Raw genomic sequence first — 24,999 nt, forward strand, 5'->3', positions numbered from 1 at the left:
GCTGTTCTTATACTGTTCTGCATTTGTTTCCCTGGTGCTATTGTCAATTTAATATACTGCACCTGTTAGTGCTATACACTATGGGTAATTCCAGAGACTCTGTTTTGTTCTTCTTTGCCAGCTAAGAATTGTTCATAATTCTTTAGTTAAAATCTAACTAAAATAAACTAATTAAAATAAATCCTATGATGCATAATACAGTATTAAGATTAAAACCATGTGAAATATATCAGATAAAAATTCCAACTGCCTTTGAATCAAGGGAATCTGTTGTGCCGCTCCATGTCATTTCTATAGGTTTCACCACCAATAACAAAAGATTGTTCCTGTGCTTCTATGATGGAAAAACTCGTTCCCTCTGTAATAGGGATATGATGGGTTCTTGTTAAATAGCTTGATCTCAAAACACACCATCTTGAGAGGGTGAGAGAGTCTGCAGAGAGTTATTAGCCACCAAGGAAATACCTTGTGTCCATCATGATAATACAAGGAGTGACAGTTTTGTTCACACTGAGGTTTCCACGTGTGACTGTGCAAAATGTCGCTGTGATAAACTAGTGTCCTTTCCGTTTGTAAAACAAAGCATATATACATGCTAGAACAAGCACAGAAGGACTGGATCATTTATCAAACAAACAACTCATTCACCACTTATTTCAAATGTCTATGCAACAAGACATCAGATGCCACACTTTTGCACAAGTTGCACAGCTTGTGCAAATAGTGCTATTCATACTATTTCCATAAAGTTTATCCTTGAGGGTGTGAGAACACCAGAAGATACCTCACTATTACAAAGGTAAAGAGAAACATTTTGTGGTTTCTTGTTTTCACATGGAAGAACAAGATATTTACATCCCTAGTCTATAATTCTGATTCTGCATAGCATCTTGTTTTGTTGTGCATCCATCTAGTGTAACTAGGCCACAGTATAGATGTTATCATACCAGACTGCAATCATCAGCAGGAACAGTATTGCCTGTAAGATTTTCTCAAATTATATGCCTTGCACAGCAACATGCCATTTCCAGTAGCTTCAGTAAACCAAAAAGAAAAAAGAAAAAAAGAATGATTTTGATGATCACTTTGATTAAACTGTTTGTTACCTCTTTAATATAATGTGATAAGCATCCACTTTCATCTGGATGAAATAAAAATGTCTATGTAATGTGAGGCATTACAGATGCCCGTGCTAAATGGTTACAGATGTTTATGGTTCCATACTTTGGAAGGTCCTCCCACTTGAGATCTGACAAACTTCCTCCCTTCAGAACTTAAAATAATACTTTTTAGGGGAGCCTTTAGGAATATTCTCCCATCATTTGACCCTGCCATCACCTGACAGCTGTCACCATAATTTTGTTTTATTTGGTTTGGGGATTTATTTTTATTCATTGTGTGGGAATGGGAGGTTGGGGGCTGCGTTTCTTTTATATGCAAATAAAATTTATTACCACAAAAATTAGAATCATGAGACATAGCCAACCAGGTGCTGATGCTGTAAAAATACATCAAGATCTAGGAAATGCAAATACATAAAACTGAATTATCATATTCTTCTGACTAGGATTTGATTTGCACCTGCAGTCACAGATGGTTACTGATATAAAGCTGATTTTCAAATGTTATGTACAATCAAAATGTGGATCCCATTAGGATTCCAGAGAAGATAACTAGGGCTGTCACTCTCTGTAACCATTAAGTATTACATGATTTTGAACATGCTTCTGTCTCAATCTCAGTCTGGGATGTAGGAATCAAACTGATGAATTTATGTCCTCTGCATCTTCATGCAAATGAAAATAAGGCTCCATCTACACAGGGCTAATGGTTGCTCAACCCATACTTGGCAGGGCTTCTAAACATGGGAATACTGTACATGGGTTTAGCTGAATATGTTTACAGGATTCTTCATGCTAAACACCCAAAGATCTGAGATACCACCAGAGAGAATGGGGATATAAATGCATCCTTATCTCCTTATTATCCATTTAGACTGATACAAATTCAGGCATAATACCCGAATAGGGTTTAAGTAAATCCATATGGGTCTCTGTTTTTTCCAAAGAATACTAGCTCTTCAGCAGGATTTTCATTCACCAGTTAGGATGCTTCAAGAATATGCTGTTGAGTTCTCTCTTTGCTAATTTACATTAACAGGAGTCCTCTGAAGTCTCAAATCTCTACTTGGTACCCTTCAGAAGTGACATCTCTATGCAGGTAGTCAGCTGGAATGTGGGAATAAGGGAGGGGGAAAGTCCTTGTACTTTGGCATCTGTTTATGGGAAGGAGGAATGTATCTGGATGTAGGGAAGGTAGCTTTCTAACATGGAAACAAAGCTCTAAAAATACATCCCTGGCTAATAAAATTGGAACAGCTACCCTGAATGGAATTCATAGTTCTAAGCCAATATACTGTATATAATGCAATGTAAAAGCATTATTTAATATATTTGATACTGTGATTGTTGACTTCATTTTAAAAAAAATTGACAGAATGACCTAAATTCAACATATGTTTTGCCTAGGGTAGACCTGTTGAAATTAAACTTCGTTGTCACTAGCAACTCAAACTCATTTCAAGATATTTTGTTTAGGTAGGTCTGACACTGGATTTCAGTCTTGCATATCTTTAAGTAAACCTGCTCTGTTTGAGAGCATTTGGATTCCACAAATACTAATACATCATTACTAAATGGGATAGTCAAGTGAGAAGGTTTTCTATAGCTATATAAGGAATAACTACATTTCTCATAAATATTGACCTGAATCCTATAGGTTACACTTATTGATGAAACTCTGTTGACATAACCCTTAGTGGCAAACTGCTACAAGTAAAAAAAAAGTCAGTTTCACACTCCAGTTGCATGAGCTGGTTGGCACAGTAAAATCCCACTGTGCAACTGGAGTGTGATAGGAAATGCCTAAACTTGCAGCAACTCACTGTTGAAAGTTATGCTGATGAAATTATACTAACAGAAATATGCCATAGGATTCCAGTTGTTGTTTTAAAGACTGAGTTCTAATAAATCAGTTTTTATCAAGTATTCAAAGTCATGCCGCTCTGCTCCTCATTACAATCCATAAGGATTGTCATTATTCTATTCATTGTTTAACAGACAAAAGAAACTAAATGCTCAAAATGCCAAATATTCCACAATTCCACAAACTGATGCACCATTTGGTACTTGACAGAAAATCCAACAATATATCTTGGATTTCAGTACTTAAATAAGAATATTCCAGTCTTTATACCTGTAAGGATGGATTCAATGTACACATAAAACCAGATGGCATTAGTGTGGTGGGTTGGGCTTGCCTGAGATCTCACACACCATGATCTACCCAAATCAAACTGTACTATATCCAAAGACCACTACATTACTTTAGCCTATGAGGAAGAAAGGTGTGTGTGTGTGTGTGTGTGTGTATCTCCCCACCTATCACTGGCAGTGAAAAATAAAATAATAGAAGAGTAAATAAATAATAATTTTGCTACTCTTCCATGATGTCCAGAATCTACTAGGTAAAGGTAAAGGTTACCCTTGACATTTAGTCAGTCGTGTTCGACTCTAGGGGGCGGTGCTCATCCCCGTTTCCAAGCCGTAGAGCCAGTGTTTGTCCGAAGACAGTTTCCGTTGTCACATGGCTAGCACGGCTAGACACGGAACGCTGTTTACCTTCCCACCAAGGTGGTACCTATTTATCTACTCACATTTACATGTTTTTGAGCGACGGGAGCTCACTCCGTTGCGTGGATTCGATCTTACGACTACTGGTCTTCTGACCCTGCAGCACACAAAGGCTTCTGCAGTTTAGCCCGCATCTACTGCCAGTGATAATTACCACACTTTGGCTAATTGTAGGACCAGTTCCTGATTCTGGGGATTGGTACACAGTGGCAATTTTCAGATGACTAACTGGAAATTGGAACCTTCCACCCATTGCATAGGTAGTTTATGGATTATGAGGAGACTAATAAGCTGTCTATGTGTTATTGTGAATAGGCAACTTGCAAATGTGGGGACCATGGCAGGGGTCAGTTCCCTCCTCTCAAGGCACACTCCTGTTTCTTTCCCCAGATCTATGTTTAGCAAAATAAACTAGTTAATACTACATAAAAAACCCCTCAGTGAGCCACTGATATCACATACCTAAAGAACTGTAACAAGCAGAAATTCTGAAGCTGGAGTGATTCTGTTTGAAACCAAGCCTAAACTCTTGTTAGAAATGACTAAATGGAAATCATTATATTTTGGACATGTTGTGACTCATTGGAGAAGACAACAATACTTGAAAGTACAGTATAGAAGGCAGTAGGAAAAGAAGATGATCTAACATGAGATGGACTGTATTGATATTCAAGATGGGATCAACACGCAAAAATGGGATCAACATGCAAAAAAAGAAAGAATAATCAGTAATCATCATACTAGGTCTTTGTTTCTAGTTTCATCACAGTATTTCATAAGAAAACACACCCATATGATTTCTGCAGTTTGGAAAAAGTTATAGTCTCTCTTTAAAACGTAACACTTGGTTTCTTTTTTTGAAGCAAGTTATACTTTCTGACAGAATTCTCTTCTGCAAACTGTTAAACCTTTATAGTACAGAATCAGTTTAGCACTTTGTTTCCTTTACTGTAAACATGAGGAATATATATTGTAAATACAACAAAAGGGCAACCTCTCAGAATGGACAATTTCTTTAATACGTGTCTACCGTCCATCATGTTTGTATCTCTCCTCTTTCTATAGTGATAAGTAGGAGGAGGTAGCTGTATGATGATCAAAGATTGACATCACCCTGACACACTGGCAGTGAAGTGTGATAACTGAAGCGTGATACTCTGGTTGCAGGTTTGAGCTTCATGTTGGTACAGATTCCGCAGGCAGATTGTGCAATAGATTTATGAAGCAAAGTCAGTACCGAACTGAGTCACATAGAGTACTGGTGTTGACATACCCACTATCGTGCCTTTTTAATCAAGATGATTTTTACAGCTGGTAAGATCAACAACCCAAGTAACTACAGAAGGAAACAATCACTCCTTGATGAGCAACTGGAGCACATTTCAACAGCTGCTTTTGCTCAAACCCCACTCAAGGCATGGTGACTTGAGTAGGAGATGTTCATCTTTGATCCTTAAGGCACAAATGAAATGACCAGCATTAGTTGTTTCTAATGGCATATGCAAAAGGCCAGAGGGAAAAATTAAACATCTGAATTTATGATCCAGATTTCCATTAAATTTCTCATTGTTCAGCTGGATTCTGCTTTTTGTGGCCGACACTCTGTAAACCACAGCCTGAACCAATGCACTGAATACGTACTTTAGCACTTGCATGGTAACACCCAGGTGTGGATTCCATTTAGTAGCTAATGGAGAAGAGAAAAAGCCTGATCCATGCAAGTCAGAGAAGACTGTGAAGCAATGAAAGACTGACCATGGTTCAGATGTAGACCTGGTGCTGTACATGCAGATGGTTTAAGTTCAACCTCAGCATCTCTGGATTTTGCTGAGAAAGAAGCCAACCTGAAATCCTGGAAAGCTGCTGTCAGTCAGCATAGACAGTACTGACCTAGATGTATCAATGTTTCTGATGTGGTGTGAAATAGCTTCCTATGTTCCCGATATGATGAGCTGTCCACTAATTCCTTTTTAATATGCAGCGTAAGCTAAAATACCTGGAAGAACGCCTCCTTCCAATGAGATCTGCCCATTCTACATGTTCTTCCTAGGTAGGTTCTTGAGAACACTGGCCCCAAGAGAGAGAGGGAAAGAGAAGACCACGAACAGAGCCTTCTGGGCAGCTACCTCTCATCTTTGGAACGAGCTCCCACCTGAGATTTGCCTGGCCCTTTCCCCGAGGGAGTTTTAAACGATTATTGAAAACATGGGTTTTCAGGCAGGCTTTCCTGGAGTATTCAGCATCTTAACGCAGTGGTGGTTTCAGCATTACATACTACTTGTACCGCCATCTTGTTTTTAAACTCTCCATTACTTTTTAGTTTTTACTTCATTGCTAGTTTATATTAGTTGGTCTAATTTGGTCTAATTTTGTTTTTGATTGTTATTGTGTTCACTGTTCTTTAATATTGTTTACCTTTTTTTGTAAGTCACCCAGAGTGGTTCTGGTAGCCAGATGGGCAGTATAAAAGTCAAATAAATACAAAAATAAATCCTTGAATATTTAGTGCAGTTGCTTGTTTAGACAGAATTTGTTCCACTGATGATTCTTGCACTTTGTTCAAGGGGGAAAAGATGCTAAGCTAGATAGAGCTATGGAAGCAGATCCTTCAAAGTGACAGCTATTTCAAATTGTCTGGGAAGGAGAACAAATTACTTTTCCGCATTAAGGCAGTCACTAGAGTTCAACAGATAATCAGTCATATACTGCAATAAAACCAACTGACTCAATAATAAAAGGTATCTTCTACTATCTATGTAAGCTGGCCTAATTCCTAGCAAAGCCCCAGTATTTGTGATACTCTTCCATACAGAGGACAACAAGGTATTTTCCCCCATTGGAACGCATTAAACGGGTTTCAATGCATTCCAATGGGGAAAGGCTTTTCACTAGATGATTTTTTCGCTAAACAGCGATTTCAATGGAACATCATCTACCGGGGCACCACTGTATTTGTTCTTCTTAAGGTATGAGGTCTTGCAGTTATGTTATCAGTATTTGTCTACCATCCCCATGCTAGTATCTTATCCTGCTTTGAATGTGGCCTTTTTCCTTTACATTCCTCCTGAAAGCATTTAATTTTCAGTATCATTCTGTAGCAGGGGTGGAATTTAATGCTTAGCATTTCAAACTAGTGTCTGCAGTGAAGGTCTTCAGTTTGAAGCTTACAATTAGCACTCCAAAAACAAAGAAGGAACATCTAGTGGAAACACATCAGCCAACAGTAGATTTTTATAGAGACCTTTGTCTCCAAATACCAGTGTATCCTGTGCTCTTTCAGCACACAGTAGCAGTGGTGGGATCCATGCTTCCCGTGGAACAGCTTTAATGCAAAAAAAAATTAATGTTTCATTTCTGCAATGGTGCAGCAGCATGCTAATAATCTCAGTTCTAGTAATGAGACAACTCCCCAACCAGAACCTGTTCTACTGGAAGGAAGACTCACCAGCCAGGCCCAATGCTTAAAGACAGACAACTCCCAAGTCTGAACTAGTTCTACAGGGTGCACCACTCCATCAGGAGGGGTGCTACAATCAGGACAACTCCTGAGAGTTAATTGGCAGAGGAGAACATTTCCCACATAATCATTGTTCTAGGGATGAAGTTGAAAAGAATGATTTGTAATAAACTGGATCAGTGCTGTTATATTCTAAAATAACAAATCCTTTCTTGGGAGAAGTTTGCAGAAGTAGCCAGGGCATTCCAGATTTGTAACTGTGTCAGCTTCTTACAGCAAAAAGAAGTCCTTTTGGCCTTAATAACCACAAAATGTATTCTGGTTTCAGCTGTTGTGGATGAGAGTCTAGTTCATTAGATACATGTGTGCTGGCATGTGTATAGGCAGGCACACAAAGACACACGTGTAACTGGAAAAACAGAAAAGTTTCATAGAAACTTACTTTGAAGTGGAAGGAGGTTGTCCATAGACTATGTCTGGCTTGCTAGCTACTGGTTGAGCATAAACCACTTCATGCTTGTTTGTGGAAGTGTAAGAAGAAGTGCGGGCTGGAACTCTTTTGCTCGTCCTTGTTGTGGTTGTAATTCCTTGGTTGGATGTGTTGTTGTAGAAGCTGTGACGATGCAGACTGGCCTTGTGACCGACACGGCTGCCACTCTGATTTCTCCTTAATGTGCCTCGTGGAGGATCATAGTAGAGATCTGGCTCACTCCGGCTACTCTTCATGTTCTGCACAAAGCAGTAATCACTGCCGGGGGTAGTAGGACTGCAGATCTTGTTGTAATTTCTGCCGCCCCAGCTGTCCATTTGACTGTATGAACTGTAGCGCTTGTTCTCTGCTGCTTCTCTTTTGAGGGTTCCATTGTATATCTGATGAAGATGGAGGGCAAAGAGAAAAGGAAGAATAGAAAAAAAAATACAGTTTTTCAGTAGATGCAAATGTGCTCTACAGACACAAGGCATTTTGCAGCACGAAGCAGATCTTAAATGGAATCTCTTCTATGAAGATCAATGCTTTGACTGGTCAACTCTATGAATCTTCTACTCAGAGATACATTCCAGTGGGTTCACTGGTCCTTACTCAAAGGGAAATGGGTCTATGACTAAATCCTAAAAGTCTTTTTGCATCATTGAGACATCAGTTCCTGCTTTGACCTCTTTACCCATCTCATCAGCAATAATCCTTGGTCACAGATTGCTACATGATGGGGCAGTCTCAAGTAGGAAGACATACCATCGCTCAGCATCTCTCTACATCTTCCTAGTTCTTTCTGACCTCACACATTATTGGTCACCAATTTTTCCCCATCTTTGTCTCAGGCACAAAGCACAGGGAAAGTCATATCAGTTGTAAATGGAATGCAGAATTACAACCATGGGTTGTAACTTGTCTTTGAAAGAGAAAAGTGTATTTACAGGTTCCAGAAAAAAAGTGGAAATTGGGTAGGGAAGGGGAGAAATCCTCTAGTCTCTCAGTCCCATGTGCTTTTGATGTCTATATTCCAGCTGTAGGTATAAGCATTGACTTCTGAAACACATGTATGTCTTACTGAGGGCTACCATTACCACTTGCCCAAATCACACTTCTGGTACCTTAATCTTCAATTAAATACTCATTAAAGTTCAATGCAAAGTTTCAAGACCTTCTAATGAATATTCACATTTTTTTCTGTATGAGTAGATAATAAAAATTAATTGTGCTCTATGGTTAAAAACTTGGAATATATAATGGTCAGAATTGTATTGGGGATTTATGCTGGTATAAATGCCATTGAATGTGTCATAGTGGTGAATTGCTGCTAATTAGGGGTATGCAAATACCATCCACTTTGATTCAGTCTGATTTATTTGTCTTAGAAATCATAATCAATTTGCTTCAAGCATCATCATTTCCTTGTAGTCTGCATTTTTTGATTTGTACCCAAATACAGTATCTCAAAGTAATTGTACATATTCGTATTTGTGCATATAGTGAAAAAACATGAAAACAAGGGCTCTAAACTGGGGTGGGGTCTGAAACTCAGCACCATCAGGTACAGCTGGTCCTATTCCTAATGCTAACATGACTTGCCGTACTGAAATTCCATATGAGACATCCATAGCACATCATACACACAAATTCAATCAGCTGGATTCTAAAGTGTAGTTTTAAAATGACATTTGCAGCTGCCTAAAAGAAGATGTATGCAAGTGAGAGCTGGACCATAAAGAAGGCTGACCACCAAAGAATTGATGCTTTTGAATTGTGGTGCTGGAGGAGACTCTTGAGAGTCCCCTGGACTGCAAAGAGAACAAACCTATCAATTTTGAAAGAAATCAACCCTGAGTGCTCACTGGAAGGACAGATCCTGAAGCTGAAGCTCCAATCCTTGGCCATCTCATCAGAAGAGAAGACTCCCTGGAAAAGACCCTGATGTTGGGAAAGTATGAAGGCAAGAGGAGAAGGGGACGACAGAGGACAAGATGGCTGGACAGTGTCACCGAAGCTACCAACATGAATTTGACCCAACTCCAGGAGGCAGTGGAAGACAGGAAAGTCTGGTGTGCTCTGGTCCATGGGGTCACAAAGAGTCGGACATGATTTAATCACTAAACAACAACAACAAAAGAAGAAGGAAAACCTCAAACTTCTCCAATGCACGCCCACCCTATTGAAAAGGAAAGTGATACAAACAGCTAGGTTTAACAGATTACTGTAACTCCTTCCCCTCACCCTGGTAAGATATGAAAGGGCTATCTGTCTCTTTTGGCTCTTCTGCGGACAAATCTTAGCCAATACAACAGTTTTGCTGGCAGCGTTTCCATCAACAGCTTCCTAAGATCAGTCAGTAGTAGTGGGCTCAGCTGGCACAAGGACATTTCTGCCAATAGGAGGCTATTTCAATAAATAGTGAAAGCTTCCTCTATATAGCCAGTGCATCTATAAGTCTGGATTGCACTGACTGTTTGAATTTTGCCTTTTTTTGCTTTATCCTTTAAAGCAAAGTGCCTATTTGAAGTGTTAATGAGGCAATTTTATTACATGTATGTTTGTACTCATGTGCACATACACACGTACAGAGCTCTAACATTATCTTAAAAATTAAGTTTCATTGGGCTATTTTAGATGTGTAACTCTGGGGAATACTTCTCAGTTAAAACATACATTCATTTATGCTTCCCTCTTCTGAGTTCATGGGAGAAAAATGCAGATGGGATGGTAGCTTTGCTGAAAACAGAAAAAAATATCATTCTTCATAATGATGGACGTCTTACCCATCTCTCTGAGCATCCAGCTGCATTATTTAAAAAAAACGATGACAAGCCAAACTAGATTTATAGTTTTATGACTGACTTGTGAAGCAAAGTAAAATAAAACAAAAAACTGCGACAATATCCATTAACAAAAGCCACTGAGGATCTGGAAAACAATAAAATTCAGAACCTTGAAAGTTAGGAAACCCTATGATATCAAGAACATAAATTATAGCAAAATTTCAGGCATTTAAAAAGAAAAATCATGGGTCTCTTTTCACATAAAAGATGTTGCTTTTTCACATCTTTACAAGAGACATCTTGTGTGCCTCACCCTACTCAAGCTGGGCTCGTGTTGACTTGCATCTGAGGACTTGTTTAACAGAAAAGGGCCTTGCCAAAGCTAATAACCTGGCATTCCAAATTCCCAGGTTTCAGTAGGACGATTGTGTTAATAGCGGAACAGCAATGAAAAGCAGAACATTTTGAAAAGCGTTATTGTCTTCCAAAATGCAGGCAAACAGAAAATAGAATTTGATGCTTCGTTTTGATAAATGCACACACACACACACACACACACATTTGCAAAAATATCTTTAATTTGCTCACCTTCTAGACATTTGCCACGATTGCATGTGAAAGAAAACAGGTGTTTTGTTTTCAGCAGATGCCCCACAGAACCAACATCTGTGCCAAGTTGTTGTTCTGTATTTTCTTTTTTTTTGCTGGAATTGTTGACTTGCAAAACAACACATGTCCAAAAGAAGCTTATACTGTACTTGGCACTCTGCTTTTTTCTTCTACAACCACTCAGCAAAGTCGGCAAGTTTGAATATAGCCAGTGGGAACTTCAAAACAGTGTTTATGAGGGAGATAACTGTCTCCTTCTTCCTCAAGGTTACAGTTAACTAGAAATACAAGAAATAGAAATGGGACATGTGTATGTGCATATGCGCATGTACCAAACAAGTGTTGGATTTAGTGCAACAGCCCCTAGGCATCAGACATATAGACTACACCATGAAGCTAGTTCTCACAGTACCCTAGCTGCGGGGTGGAGGTGGAGAGCAGGATTGGCAGCTGATTAAGCATAAGAACTAGTTCATGTTCAGGTATCAGAAATATGAAACAACATACTTCATACCCTGAAGAATTCTATACAGAAGCAACCTGATTGTGCTGAACTCTTCCAGCTTGATGTGAAATAAATGTATGGGAAAATTTACATCTATGCTGATGATTGTTTAACAATGATTTATATTTACCAAGAAATGTTTCTGAAGGAGGGGTGCATAGGGCCAAGCGCTTGCTTCCTATTCTGTTGCTGAATTTCTAATTTTTTTTAAAAAAAGTTTGTATTGACAAATCCTACTGTAAAGTGTCTGCCTGCTCTTTGTGACCTAAGAGATATATCAGTTTATCATATAATATGACTGCTTTTGATTAATCTCTGTTTCTGCTTGAACTTTCAAGTGTGTCTATATGGCTGCAGGTGGCTAATATTAAATGATACAGACATGTCAGCATGGTGACTTCTTTGTTACCACTTTCTTTTTGCTAATTCAAAATAGATTATCAGATTTGTAAAATCATGACCTAGATGGAATTGCTAGTCCCATCCAAAACAGTTACACTGAATGAAGAAATGTTTTAAAGTCAATGCTCATGAAATGTTATGTATTAAATAGATAAACTGAATAAATTTATCCACTGAGTAACAATCAACACTAGGTAATACTAACAATTGGGTTTAGCCCTAAGCTGTTACTTCTTAGAATCACAGAATCATAGAATTATAGAACAATGTAGTTGGAAGGGGCCTATAAGGCCATCGAATCCAACCCCCTGCTCAGTAGAGAAATATAAATCAAAGGAATGCCTCCAGTGTTGAAGCAATCACCACATTTTGAGATAATTGATTCCACTGTCTTACTGCTTTAACAGTTAGGACATTTTTCCTGATAGTCAACCGAAATCTGGCTTTCTGTAACTTGAGCCTACTGCTGCATTTCTGGGATGGTCATGAAGAAATCCTGCCCCTCCTCTGTATGAGAGCCTTGCAAATATTTGAAATGTGCTATTGTATCTCTCCTTAGTCTTCTTTTCTCAAAGCTAAACATGCCCAGTTCTTACAGTCTTGCCTCATAGGGCTTGGTTTCCAAACCCTTGATCATCCTTGTTGCTCTCCTCTAAACTTGTTCCGATTTGCCAGCATCCTTCTTGAAATGTGGTGTCCAGAACTGGACACAGTACTCAAGATGAGGCCTATTCAGTGCTGAATAGAGGGGAATGAGTAACTTGTAGAATCTGAAGACTATATCTCTTCTAAGTAAAGATAAACCTTCCCCATGACATTTTTAGTCCAGTTGTGTCCGACTCTAGGGGGCGGTGCTCATCCCGTTTTCAAGCCGTAGAGCCAGTGCTTGTCTGAAGACAGTTTCCATTGCCACATGGCCAGCGTGACTAGGGAACCCTGTTTTACCTTCCCACCAAGGTGGTACCTATTTATCTACACGCATTTGCATGCTTTTGAACTGCTAGGTTGGTGAGGAGCTGGGACAAAGTGATGGGAGCTCACTCTGTTGCGTGCATTCGATCTTGTGACTGCTGGTCTTCTGACCCTGCAGCACAGGCTTCTGCGGTTTAGTCCACAGCGCCACCACGTCCCATATCTCTGCTAATGCAGCCTAAAATAGCATTTGTCTTTTTTGTAGCCACATCATATTTCTGGCTTATATTCAGCTTGTGATCTACAATGATTCCAAGATCCTTCTCACTTGTAGTATTGCTGAGACAGGTATCCTCCATCTTGTAATCATATGTTTGGTTTATTTTTCTTAAGTGCAGTACTTTGCACTTATCCCTGTTGTTATTTCATTCTGTTATTTTCAACCCAGTGCTCCGGCCTATCTCAATCATTTTGAATTTTGTTTCTGTCTTCTAGGGTATTAGCTATTCCACCCAATTTTATGTGATCCACAAATTTGATTAGCATTCCCTGCACCCCCTGATGCAGGACATTAGTAAAAATGTTGAAGAGCAGAGGGCTCAGGACTGAGCCCTGGGTTACACCACTTGAGCACTGGGCTACACCCAGTTTGAGAAGGAGCCATTAATAATCCCCCTCTGAATATGATTCTGTAGCCAGCTGTGTATCCATCTGACAGTTGTTTTATCCAGCCCACAACTCATTAGCTAATCAGAAAGTCTTGGGGGCCCTTTGTCAATGAAAGGATCAAGACCATGATCGTGCAAAGCAATCCAATGGTCCTTCCGCAGTGGCAACTCTCTAATGTCAATACAATGCCAACCTTCTTTTGGGGGGGGGGGCATGTAACATCATTCCTAGCTTGCAGAAATGGAATATAGATTCCTACTGTAATAATGATAATAATATAGTATCAGCATCCTGAAAGCACTTCATAGATATGATTTTAGTAATCCAGGCCTGTTCAGCTTGTCACTAAACTAAATACAGTACACCTAATTGTTTCCATTTTTAATTAGCTTCTGACAACACTCTTGCAATTAAATTATCACAGCAATTTTTCAGATAGAGAAAATGATTCACAAAGAAATTAAGGCACATAATAATATATTTAGCTCTTTTTTCGCCTTTATAGATGTGGTCTTATAGAAGAGGATTGCTATCATTCATCTTGTGTGGCCAGAGAAAATGCAGTACCAAAGACGACTGAAAAGGTCAGCAGGAGAAACAGAAACAGAACACAGCTCTGGGTGTTTCCAATTTACATACTGTACCTAGAACAGCAATATTTTCTGAAAGACGTATGATTTTATTTTTACTTCTTAAAAACCATTGGTAGCTTGTTTCTAAAGCAGCAGATGGTGTGAATATTTTTTAATTTTTAATTTTTTTGCACAAACACGTTGAGAGGGAGTGTCTTTTAGGCTGGAGGGAAAAGCCAAGACAATGAAATACGATGGCGTACCACCCTGATTGATGAGCGCGTGCACACCCTTGATCCTGCTTGTGAAATGAATTCAATCCAGACGGTTACATACACCTGGAAGAGGAAAACTTGCAAAACTAGCAAAACATTTATTCCTCTTCATTTGAAATGTTACTGTTGCAAATTTTTCTTTGATACATTTCTATTTCTTATTGTGTTATTTTCCTGAACGCTTGACCTGATCAAAAGGTTTTTCATTTATTAGATTAATGCCCTTAATCAATTCACATAAAAATGATATCTCCCCCCACGGGACCTTAAGGAAGGTTCAAATGCTGTAGCTTCTCATACCCTGATGAATTTTCCCCAGTCATCTGGTAGTGAGGCCCATGTGCCACTGCACCACCACAAAGATCTGACATGTTTCAGGTAATAATTTGCATTTAGCATTTCCTAGCTGGCAATCACTGTGTACACTGGACTGTTTAAACAATCCAGTTCCATACCATATAAACATGACTGAAGAGCGACTAGGGAAAAATAGTTCCCAGAATGTTTACATTTTCTCATGTCTCTGATACATTTTGTTTCATCCAGAACCTCTCCTTATTCCTTACGTTAAACTGTAGGATGCTAGACAAACAATGTTCCTTTTCCTTACAATTAGACTGCAATGTAAGCTGTTTAGTTTTCATAGTTTGTTTGATCCTGATCTTTTGCAGGGCTGAAAAATCTCCCTGATTCATCTTGGGCAGGAGATTTTAGTTTAGTTTAGTTTAAGGTGCTTTTTGCTGCTTCATGTTGCAGGCTGACTTCCCAGAGCAGCCGTGTCATATTCCTTGGTCAGAATGTCCATGGGAGCAAATTTATGTTATGACATTATGATGTACAAAGTTGCATTCATAGGAGGAAGACAAGACAGCTGCTCTCACCTAGCTCTGGTGGATTAAAATATTTTTAAAATGTTATTCTAAGTGATTCAGTGCACCAGCAATAATCTAGTCTTTTTTCTCCTCCCCCCCAGCCCCCAATTGATTCTGCTATTGATGTTTTGCTGGAAGACACAGAGCAAGTGACGAAGTGACAGTGTGTGTCTAGGGAATCACATGCACCTGCAGCTTAACAAATACCTCGCAGTTTAAGGAAGGAAAGAAAGACATTTTGGAATTTTTCCTCCTTTTTCTTCTCTTTTTTTGTGGGAATTTTGTCTGTTGCATGCAAAGGAGATGTGGGAAAAGTGAGCCTAGCTGGAAGACAACATGCAAGCAGGGAGGTATGCATGAATCTGCAGCAGAATGTTAAGTGTCTCTTTCATTTTTACAGGAATGCAGAGATGTTGTCAGGAGGTCTTGAGTTCTGATGCACATCCTCTTTTCCTTTTTAATCAGCTTTGTGGTCTACAAGCAGGCCCTGTCTCTTCTTTATGTGTTTGTGTGTGTGTGTGCACGTGCATGTGTGCCCGTCTGCGTGTGCATGTATGCACGTGCGTGTTTGCCTCGTCTCAGTTTATTTCTGAGTAATAAGTAATGTTTCTTGTTACATTTTTAAAAATTATGTTTTTGAGGCCAAAATGCTTGGGGGGCATATGATTTTTCCTTTTTAAAAAAATTTAGACCATATTCTTACTGTTTAGAATGGATTCTTGTTAAAATGACTAAAAGGGAACATTGAGCAACTTTGCAGTTCCAAAACTCACTTTGCTACATTTTCCAAGGTATGTCACATATTTACACAAGTAAATTCATGTGAGTGTGAACAAGGACATACTTCCCCCAGCTTTTTCTCTCCCTGTCTGCCCCCAACCCCCCAAGGATTGTGGATTAGGGTTTTCATTTCAACATATTTCATTAGGTGGGTCAGTGAAAAGGGGAAAAGCTTATGGTGAGTTGATTGATGCTGGTGATGCCATTTTCAAATTCTTAATAGCTGTAAGCTGACATTTTTTCTACTCATAACATTCTCTAGAATGGGAGACCGAAGCCGTGTATGCATCTAAATGGCTTCCAGATGATGCTGTGTTGTGACATTATCATGAAGCCGAATGGGCAGGAGCTTTCATATATTAACATGTGTCATAGAGTCATACAGTTGGAAGAGACTGAGGCCACCCAGTCCAATCCCCCACCATGCGGGAACATCCATCAACAGCCTCTGCTTAAAAACCTCCAAAGAAGGAGACTCCACCACCCTTCAAGGTAGCCTGTTCCACTGTTGGACAGTTCTGACCATCAGGAAGTTCTTCCTAATGTTCAGATGGAATCTCTTTCCCTGTAGTTTGAAACTATTGCTCCATGTCTTAGTCTCTGGAGCCCTGGAAAATAAACCTGTCCCCTCCTCAACATGGCATCCTTTCAAATATTTAAACATGGCTATCATGTCCCTTCTCCACCTTCTTTTTGTAAGGCTAAACATTCCCAACTCCCTAAGCCACTCCTCGTAGGACACTGCTTCCAGACCTTTAACCATTTTAGTCACCCTTCTCTGGACACGTTCTAGGTTGTCAACATCCTCTTTGAATTGAGGTACCCAGAACTGGACACAATACTCCAGGTGAGGTCTGGCCAAAGCAGAATAGAGTGGTACTATCACTTCCCTTGATCTAGACACTATACTCCTACCGATACAACCAAGAATCGCATTGGCTGTCTTGGCCGCCGCATCACACTGCTGACTCATGTTCAGTTTGTGGTCTACCAAGACTCCTAGATCCCTTTCACAGGTACTGTTGTGTAGCCAGGTGTCTTCCATCCTATATCTGTGCAGTTTATTTTTTCTGCCTAGCTGTAGGACCTCACATTTCTCCCTGTTGAAATTCATTTTGCTAGTTTTGGCCTAAGACTAATCTGTCAGGGTCATTTTGAATTTTAATCCTGTCCTCCGGGGAATTAGCAACCCCTGCCTATTTGGTATCATTTGCAAATTTAATCAACATACTCTCTATTCCTTCATCCAAGTCATTGATAAAGACGTTGAATAAAATGGGACTCAGCACAGAACCCTGGGGCACCCCACTAGTCACCTCTTTCCAGGACAAAGGGTGCCGTTTGTGATTTCCCTTTGGGTTCGATCAGTCAACCAATTACAAATCCATGTAACAGTAGCACTAGCTATCCCACATTCTACTAGCTTCTTTGCAAGAATATCGTGAGGAACCTTGTCAAAGGCCTTACTGAAATCAAGATATTTATTTATTTATTTATTTATTTATTTATTTATTTATTTATTTATTTATTTATTTAATTATTTAATTTATACCCCGCCTATCTGGCCCACCGGACCATTCTAGGCGGCTTCCAAATATAAAATCAAATAATAAAACATAGACAAATACATAATAATCAAACAAGAACAGCAGTAAAGATAAAAAGGAAAAGTAAGAAAAAAATCAAGAGTTGGCTGGAGGGAAGGCCTGAATAAACAGCCATGTTTTTAATTGGGTTTTAAAGATATGCTACATTCACATCGTTCCCTTCATCCACCAGACCTGTAACTCTATCAAAAAAAGAGATCAAATTAGTCTGGCATGACTTGTTTTTGAGAAACCCGTGTTGACTTCTAGTAATGACAGCATTGATTTCTAAGTAATTGCAAACTGTCTGCTTAATGATCTTCTCTAAAATCTTTCCAGGAATTGATGTCAGACTGACATACGTGTCTATGTCTGATCTCTTATACAGAACAAGACTGAAAGTTTCTCTATTTAGTTCTAACTAAAAAAGGAAGTTTCAGTCACATACAGTATATCTCATGCTGAGTAAGAGAGAAGATGAGAAAGATATGCACAAATGAAAGCAGAGTCTTGTGATTCTATTATTTGTTAGGTTCATGACATCCTTGAAATAAAAAAAATTATTATAGCATCAGCTAATGTAAAACAGATACTGCTTCATGAGGTAGACAACTCTGATAGTCTAGCCCTAGCCTTGGATGCCAGATATACTTTCCCTTGTATACTAGATAAATATATAGTTTGTCCTGAGAATGTTTATGCCAATTTTGAAAAAAAAAAAAGTAAAATCTAAGAAAAATGTATGAAGGAGACCGAGAGAGAGCAAAATCGTTTCAACTGCAGAAATGTATACTGCTCCTATTTCCTGTTTACAGATCAAACACATGAAATTTCTTTGGATAAGGTGGTTTATTTCACAGAATTTTCCAAACTGATGTGATATTATTAGGCTATATTTTCAGTTATGAACAACCATGGGGAAGGACTATACCAGAATATATGTGCCAAGCATAGTTTCTCTGGAAAAAGCACAAAAATACACTCCACCCTCCCCATTCACAAACCCTCAACTCTGAACATTTTGAGAACTAATTAAAGTCCAGTCACTTTATTTCTTCATGTTTCTGTCTGCTTGATTTGCATTTACAGTCTGATATGATTGTATATCAGAAGATGGGTAAATAATTTACCCATCTGTGGGAACTGTAAATCATGAGCAAAACAAGTTCACACTGTTCCTCGGATTTCAGTATCTCTGATTATTATAGTCCCTGGCACAAGAGAAGAGCCATTCCTACATAGCCAGTAGGGACTTGAGAACAGATACTTCTCAAGAAAGCATATCATATAGAAATGCATCCCTCTTTTCGTCTCACAAGGTATAAGTCTTACAGTTTGTGTGTAAGTTTTATTTCACTGTTTTGGTTCTATAGGAGGGCATACTCTCACATCCCATAGAACTAGTCCAAAAGTCATTACTCCTGAGTACGATTCGTAAAATCATAGAACAATTGAGTCAGAAGGGGTGTATAAGACCACTGGGTTCTTGTGAACCCTGCTTCTGATGGATCCTGACAAATTTTACAAATTCTTGGCTTGCCCTATAGCAACAGGGTAATGCAGTTGTGTAAGCATCCTCAGTCATGAGCTATAACTTAGTTTCATTTTTTACCTCATGGGAATGGGAATGGAACTCAAACCAGGGCCCAGTAGAAATATCTGCTCCAAATGGCCCTCAGCAAATCTAACCATTTCTGAGTACATAATTGGGATCCACTATAAGCTGCTGAGTGAAATATGAACTACCGTATTTTTCCATCTATAAGACGGTACTTTTTCCTAAAATCATTACCCTAAAAATTGAGGGGTATCTTTTGCATGGAAGTTAGCTGAGATAGCTGAGGAGAGAACAAAACGGCACATACCTTGCCTCTGTATACAGGCTTCCTTCAGCCACGAGGCTTAGTTTCCTACAGTCAGGAGACTTAGCTTCCTCCAGTCATGAGCTTTATGGAACTTATATCAGCTGACCCTCAACAAACCAATTGGAACACACCTCCTTGGAGGTAGAGCCTGTAGGCTCAAGATTCAACAGAGACAAAGTGTCCGGCATTTTGAGCTCCAAGGCTGAATCCTCAAAGCTAAGTTTTCTTAATTTTGGGGTTAGAAAATTGGGGGGGGATCTTATTAATGGGGGTGTGTTATAAATGAAATATATACAGCATATCTTTCTTGCTCCGAATGCACTATAGCTCAGTTGTGGGGAAACTACATTAGTAATTTAAACCACAGTTTGTATTGGATTTGACACAAATGAAACTGAATTAAACAACAGTGACTACACAACATAAAGCATGGGGGAAATCCAGTGAGGAATCATCTCTTTTTGTTCAGTCAGCAGAGACGCTTTATTTTGCTCTGATTCAACTAGCATCATTTTGCTATATTTTCTACCCTATATAATCGCTAAATCCAAAGTAAAGAGGCAGTCACGAAGGTGCCAGCTCCCTGCAAATAAACAATTGTCATCTCCAAACAGTGTTAGCGCTGATTCAAATAAGCACTATGCTGCCATGGAAAAAAATACAAAAACAAAAAAGAGGTGAAGGAAAGGGGTTGTCTCTTTTAGAATATTTGCTTTATGGGTTGTTTTGTAGAATATGACATGCCCTCCCACTTCTTTCTGTCTTAGTGGTATGCCATGGGTCTTAGTGAAAACCTTACCGAATGGCCCCAATTGTTTCCTGTGTTGGCTTTGGCATAGTAGCTTCCACGGGCTGTTCCATAACTGTAACCATCAGTGAGACCATCATACATGGAACCTGCAAACATAGCAAGAATGTTAGTTGTCTCTGAATTCTGATTCACATAGAGTGCTTAGTTCTATCAATGAAGTATCTATCTCCCACTGCTTTAGTAACTTAAAAAAAAAAACCTTCCGAGTCAGTGGATACCAAGGAGAAGCTTTCTTCCTAGAAGGATACAGCTGCATTAGATGCATATTTTTTCTAAGAAGCTATGATTCATAGTCTGGTAGATTTAAAATTGAATTGGGGAAGCTGAATTTGAGATTTTAAATTCCACCAATATTTGAAAATTTGCCAAATGGTGAATTTAGGCCAGATGTCATTTCAGTTCTGAAGTTGCTCACGTCTACATGATCATTTGGGTTTTTTTAGACAACTCTTTCAGCATGCCACTTTGCAGAGGTCAACTTATTAAATTATTGTTGTTATTTATTTATGCAACATATGTTGCATATGAGGAACAACATCACAATATTGCACAGCATTAAGCACATTTTTAATGTGTTGCATATAAAATTCTAAGGAACAAGCAGAGTTCACAGGATATTTTAAGAATAATATGCTCTTTGTATTTAAGTTTGGAGGTGTGATTCCTGGGCATAGGATACTCTCCACTGAGACTCCCCCCACAGTAGATTAAATTGTAACCCATCACCAATCTGTGACCATGCTAACATATATTCCCCCAAATCATGGCAACTCAATATCAAGAAGGATTACAAGACCAAGGGTGGGAAGATCTCTGTTTTCTTGTCTTCAGTATTCAAATTTTAAAGCCTCCTTTCCATCCCAAACATGAAAACAGCTGTAAAGTTTTTTCCCCTATGATTTGCAATGACCACATACAATCCCAAAAGTATTTTTAGATGGAGACAATCATGTTGAATCTACCTGCCATATAGAAATTAAAGGCGGAGCTCATCAGGGGGAAAAAAAGTCATAATCCTAACCAATATTAATATGATTCTGCAAAGGAGTTTGAAACCAGCTTTTTAATAGTTACCCAATCAAAATCCTGTGTGTGGATGGAGGAATATGTCATTTTCTCAAATTTAATTTTTTTAAAAAACTAAAATGCTTTTCATCGTGAAAATGGAGAAATTAGTAAATTCTTACTGTTTTTTTTAAAAAATAACATCCCTATACAGTATAGACATCCTTATTTTATTTCTACTAGAAATTATTTTACTCTTACTAGATTATATTGAAAAGTTTATTGGAACTTTTTAAACAAATGATAAATCAAATAATTTATTTCACGTTTCTGACATGGGAGTTGCCTCTTTGCGGTTGCAGGTCTTGAACAGGGGGAAAGTAGAAAAATATTAAAATTTGGTTCATGGGTGGAGGGGAAAGTAATAACAGTATGCCCAAACTGTTGGACAATTCATCTAATTTTGGATGTGATGCACAAGTATTTGGTCTGTATGACACTTCTTACAAATAAGTTACAGATGTGTATAATTTTGAATGAAACATATGGTGGGAAATTAAGCCGACACATATCTTCCTCTAGGGACCATCCTAAATATATGCAAAGTTCCATTTTATGGGAATTTAAAGAAGATCCACGAAGTGCTTAATAAAGCACTGCATTATTTGAGTTCTTGCTTGTGAGAGCTCTTCTGCAGGAGGAATCTGAGAACCCATTCATCACACACAGTACAATTCTGCAGAAAGAAGAAAGGTTTCGATGGTTGACAGTGTTGTTATCTTTCGATCTATTACAGAGTTGTGTGTCTGCACATCCCATATTTCCTTCCTAGCAGCAGCAGCAGCATTCTTATATCTGTATACATTTTGAAACCCTGTTGCTTAGCTCTGTAAAACAGGGAATACCCTTTTGAAATTAGAAATACTACAAGCAGAGACAATGTCTGAATCATCCTGTTATGAAAGTGCCTGGACTTGAGAAAGCGCCGGTGTGAGCATGGTTTGATGTAACAATGATGATGTAACAATCTTGCCCAGACTGTGAGGCTCTGACTTTGGGCAAAGCTTACTGGGAATCTGTGTGAGCCACCTTGATGGAAGAAAAGTGGGATTAGAAAGGTAATAAAGTACACTGGTTCAGATTCAGGCAGTTCTATGATTTATATGGCAACTACCGTATTTTTCGCTCCATAAGACGCACCTTTCCGTAAGACGCACCAATTTTTTAGGAGAAGAAAACAGGAAAATATAATCTGTTTTCTTCGCTCCATAAGACGCACAGACTTTCCACCCCCGTTTTGTGGGGGGAAAGTGCGTCTTATGGTGCAAAAAATACAGTATTACGTATATCTAGGCTGGATACAGTGACACCAATGTTTTGTTTGCTATGATAAACATATAGGCCAGAATTCTGTGAGAAAACATAGAGCATAACTACTTGCAGGCATCACACTTCCCACAATCTCCAGTTTATACCTGTATAAGTCAGAGACTATTCCAGTGAAAGCAACAGGACTTCCATCTGCACAGTGGAGAAACGAGTAACTCTTTGCACAAAATCCTGCCGAAAGATCACCCATGTAGTGAACCATTGTGCATACAAGGAGAGTTTACCCATGATGTATGAAGCAGAAAGGTACACATTCAGGGTGGATATATGTCTGGGACCCATTGCCCATCAATGGACTATGGCACATGGCCCCAAATGCTTAAAGCAACTGATTTTTTTTTTACATGCTTACAAAGTAAATTCTAATAAAGCTATAGGAAACACAATTTCTACATTAGCCCTGAAGTGACTCTAATCCATCAGCCTAACCAATTTTCCTTGAACTAATTGCTGTCTCCTATTCTCCCATACCCACACGGTTGTTATGAAGTTGTGAAATAGGGAATTATTGTGATAGAATTACTGTACTTTAATTATTATATTGTTGTTATAGCTATTTTGATTGTTTATTGCCTTATTGAATGATAATTGCTTACTGAATCTTTTTATCACTGTAATTATGTTATGGTTGTATTTTAACTGTTTTTTAGTATTGGACTGCGCTCTGGTATAGAGCGCAATAAAAATAAATATTATTATAAATATTGCTCTGAGATCTTTTCTGCAGTATATAGCTCACCTAATGGATATAGAACTAACCAGTGTCCTGATATTGAATGTACATAGAATTCTGTCAGATTACCTGCCTTAGTTCTGATGGCTCTGAACTTGACCTTACACTCCACAATTTCTTTAATATAAAATGAATGCACTGTTGTTTTTGTAGTAACTGAATACAGACCAAGGAGGCAGTGTACAAAGTTGCATTTTCCCTTCACCTGATTCTTTTATGTGAGAAGTCTCTCATGAATAGGCTGACAGTACACTTGCACATTTCTTTGTCCTAATCCTCTGGGAATAGTTTTACAAGGTAACATTCAGTAGCAGTGTGAATGTTTATAGTGTGATATTTATAGCTACACACCAGTCCCTGCATGTAATCTGAGAGGTCTCACATATACTATACTTGAATCCTCACTCCAGAAATGTTGCTACCATTTTGTTCTCACTAATTTTGTGGCAATAATCTACCATTGGGGAACTTTAAGACTGTATCTGCATTACAAAGTTATAGCTGATACTGATAGCACTTTAACTGCCAGGACTCCATCCAGGCATATTTTGAGGTTTGTACTTTGGTGAGGCTTTTAGAATTATCTGCAAGAGAGTTCTAATGTACTATCCTGATTCTCCTTGCAGAGAATTTTAGGTACCCCACAAGACTACATTAATAGGACAGAGCCATGGCAGTTAAAGGGAGATCAAACTAGTGTGACTGTGCTTTTTGTACACTAGATCTTAAGAAGCAGTGAAGCAACTCTTCTTTCTCACTCACTCATTGCCAGTAAAAACTACACTGATTTATTCATACTTTTTATGAGCCAACAGAAAACTGAAATCACTTTTTCTAATAGTTATTTGGGAGCAGTTATGAGTTCAGGGGATGTGCGGGTTAAACCGCAGAAGCCTCTGTGCTGCAAAGTCAGAAGACCAGCAAGTCGTAAGATCGAATCCACGTGACAGAGTGAGCTCCCGTCGCTTGTCCCAGCTCCTGCCAACCTAGCAGTTTGAAAACATGTAAATGCAAGTAGATAAATAGCTGCCACCATGGTGGGAAGGTAATAGCGTTCTGTGTCTAGTCGTGCTGGCCACGTGACCACGGAAACTGTCTATGGACAAATGCTGGCTCCACGGCTTGGAGACGGGGATGAGCACTGCGCCCTAGGGTCGAACACAACTGGGCAAATTGTCAAGGGGAACCTTTACCTTTACCTGTATATGAGTTCATCATAGCTTAGTTCATCAAAGTTCAAACTTCATTCATCCAGGTCCTGTAGTCCCTTACAAATGCTGGGGCTCTGATACATATATAAAACACCCATGGCTTGTGTGAAACAGGTAAATCTGCAATCTGTATGAAGTTAAATGGATAGCAGTGCCCCCTCTACCAAATTGAATAGAGGAGATTAGGCTGCTGATCAAATACATTTATAACTCTTTCCAGTAGTAAATGACACTATAGCCCTTTGGCACCCCAATTTACTTCTACAGAACCCACCAAACAAATAGGTTTGTATGTTTTCTGTGCTCCCCTGCCATATAGACTCAAGTAGCAATTAATATACTTTCTTCTCGAGGCTTAAACACAACATATTGACAGAATGGCTGGTTGTTAAAACACTT

The 24,999-nt window shown here is 38.9% G+C and overlaps 1 protein-coding gene across 1 annotated transcript in view; it reads right to left on the reverse strand.

The window, feature by feature from the left end:
• Nucleotides 1-24,999, reverse strand: part of PKP1 (plakophilin 1) — a 55,372-nt gene that overhangs the window by 14,939 nt on the left and 15,434 nt on the right. The window contains exons 2-3 of the mRNA XM_020782362.3: nt 20,251-20,348; nt 7,592-8,019 (exon numbers count right to left, since the gene is read on the reverse strand). Coding sequence (XP_020638021.1) covers nt 7,592-8,019; nt 20,251-20,348 — 526 coding nt within the window. The remainder of the gene's footprint in view (nt 1-7,591; nt 8,020-20,250; nt 20,349-24,999) is intronic.

Source organism: Pogona vitticeps, chromosome 4 (genome assembly GCF_051106095.1).
Source record: "Pogona vitticeps strain Pit_001003342236 chromosome 4, PviZW2.1, whole genome shotgun sequence".
Taxonomy (NCBI): Eukaryota; Metazoa; Chordata; class Lepidosauria; order Squamata; family Agamidae; genus Pogona; species Pogona vitticeps.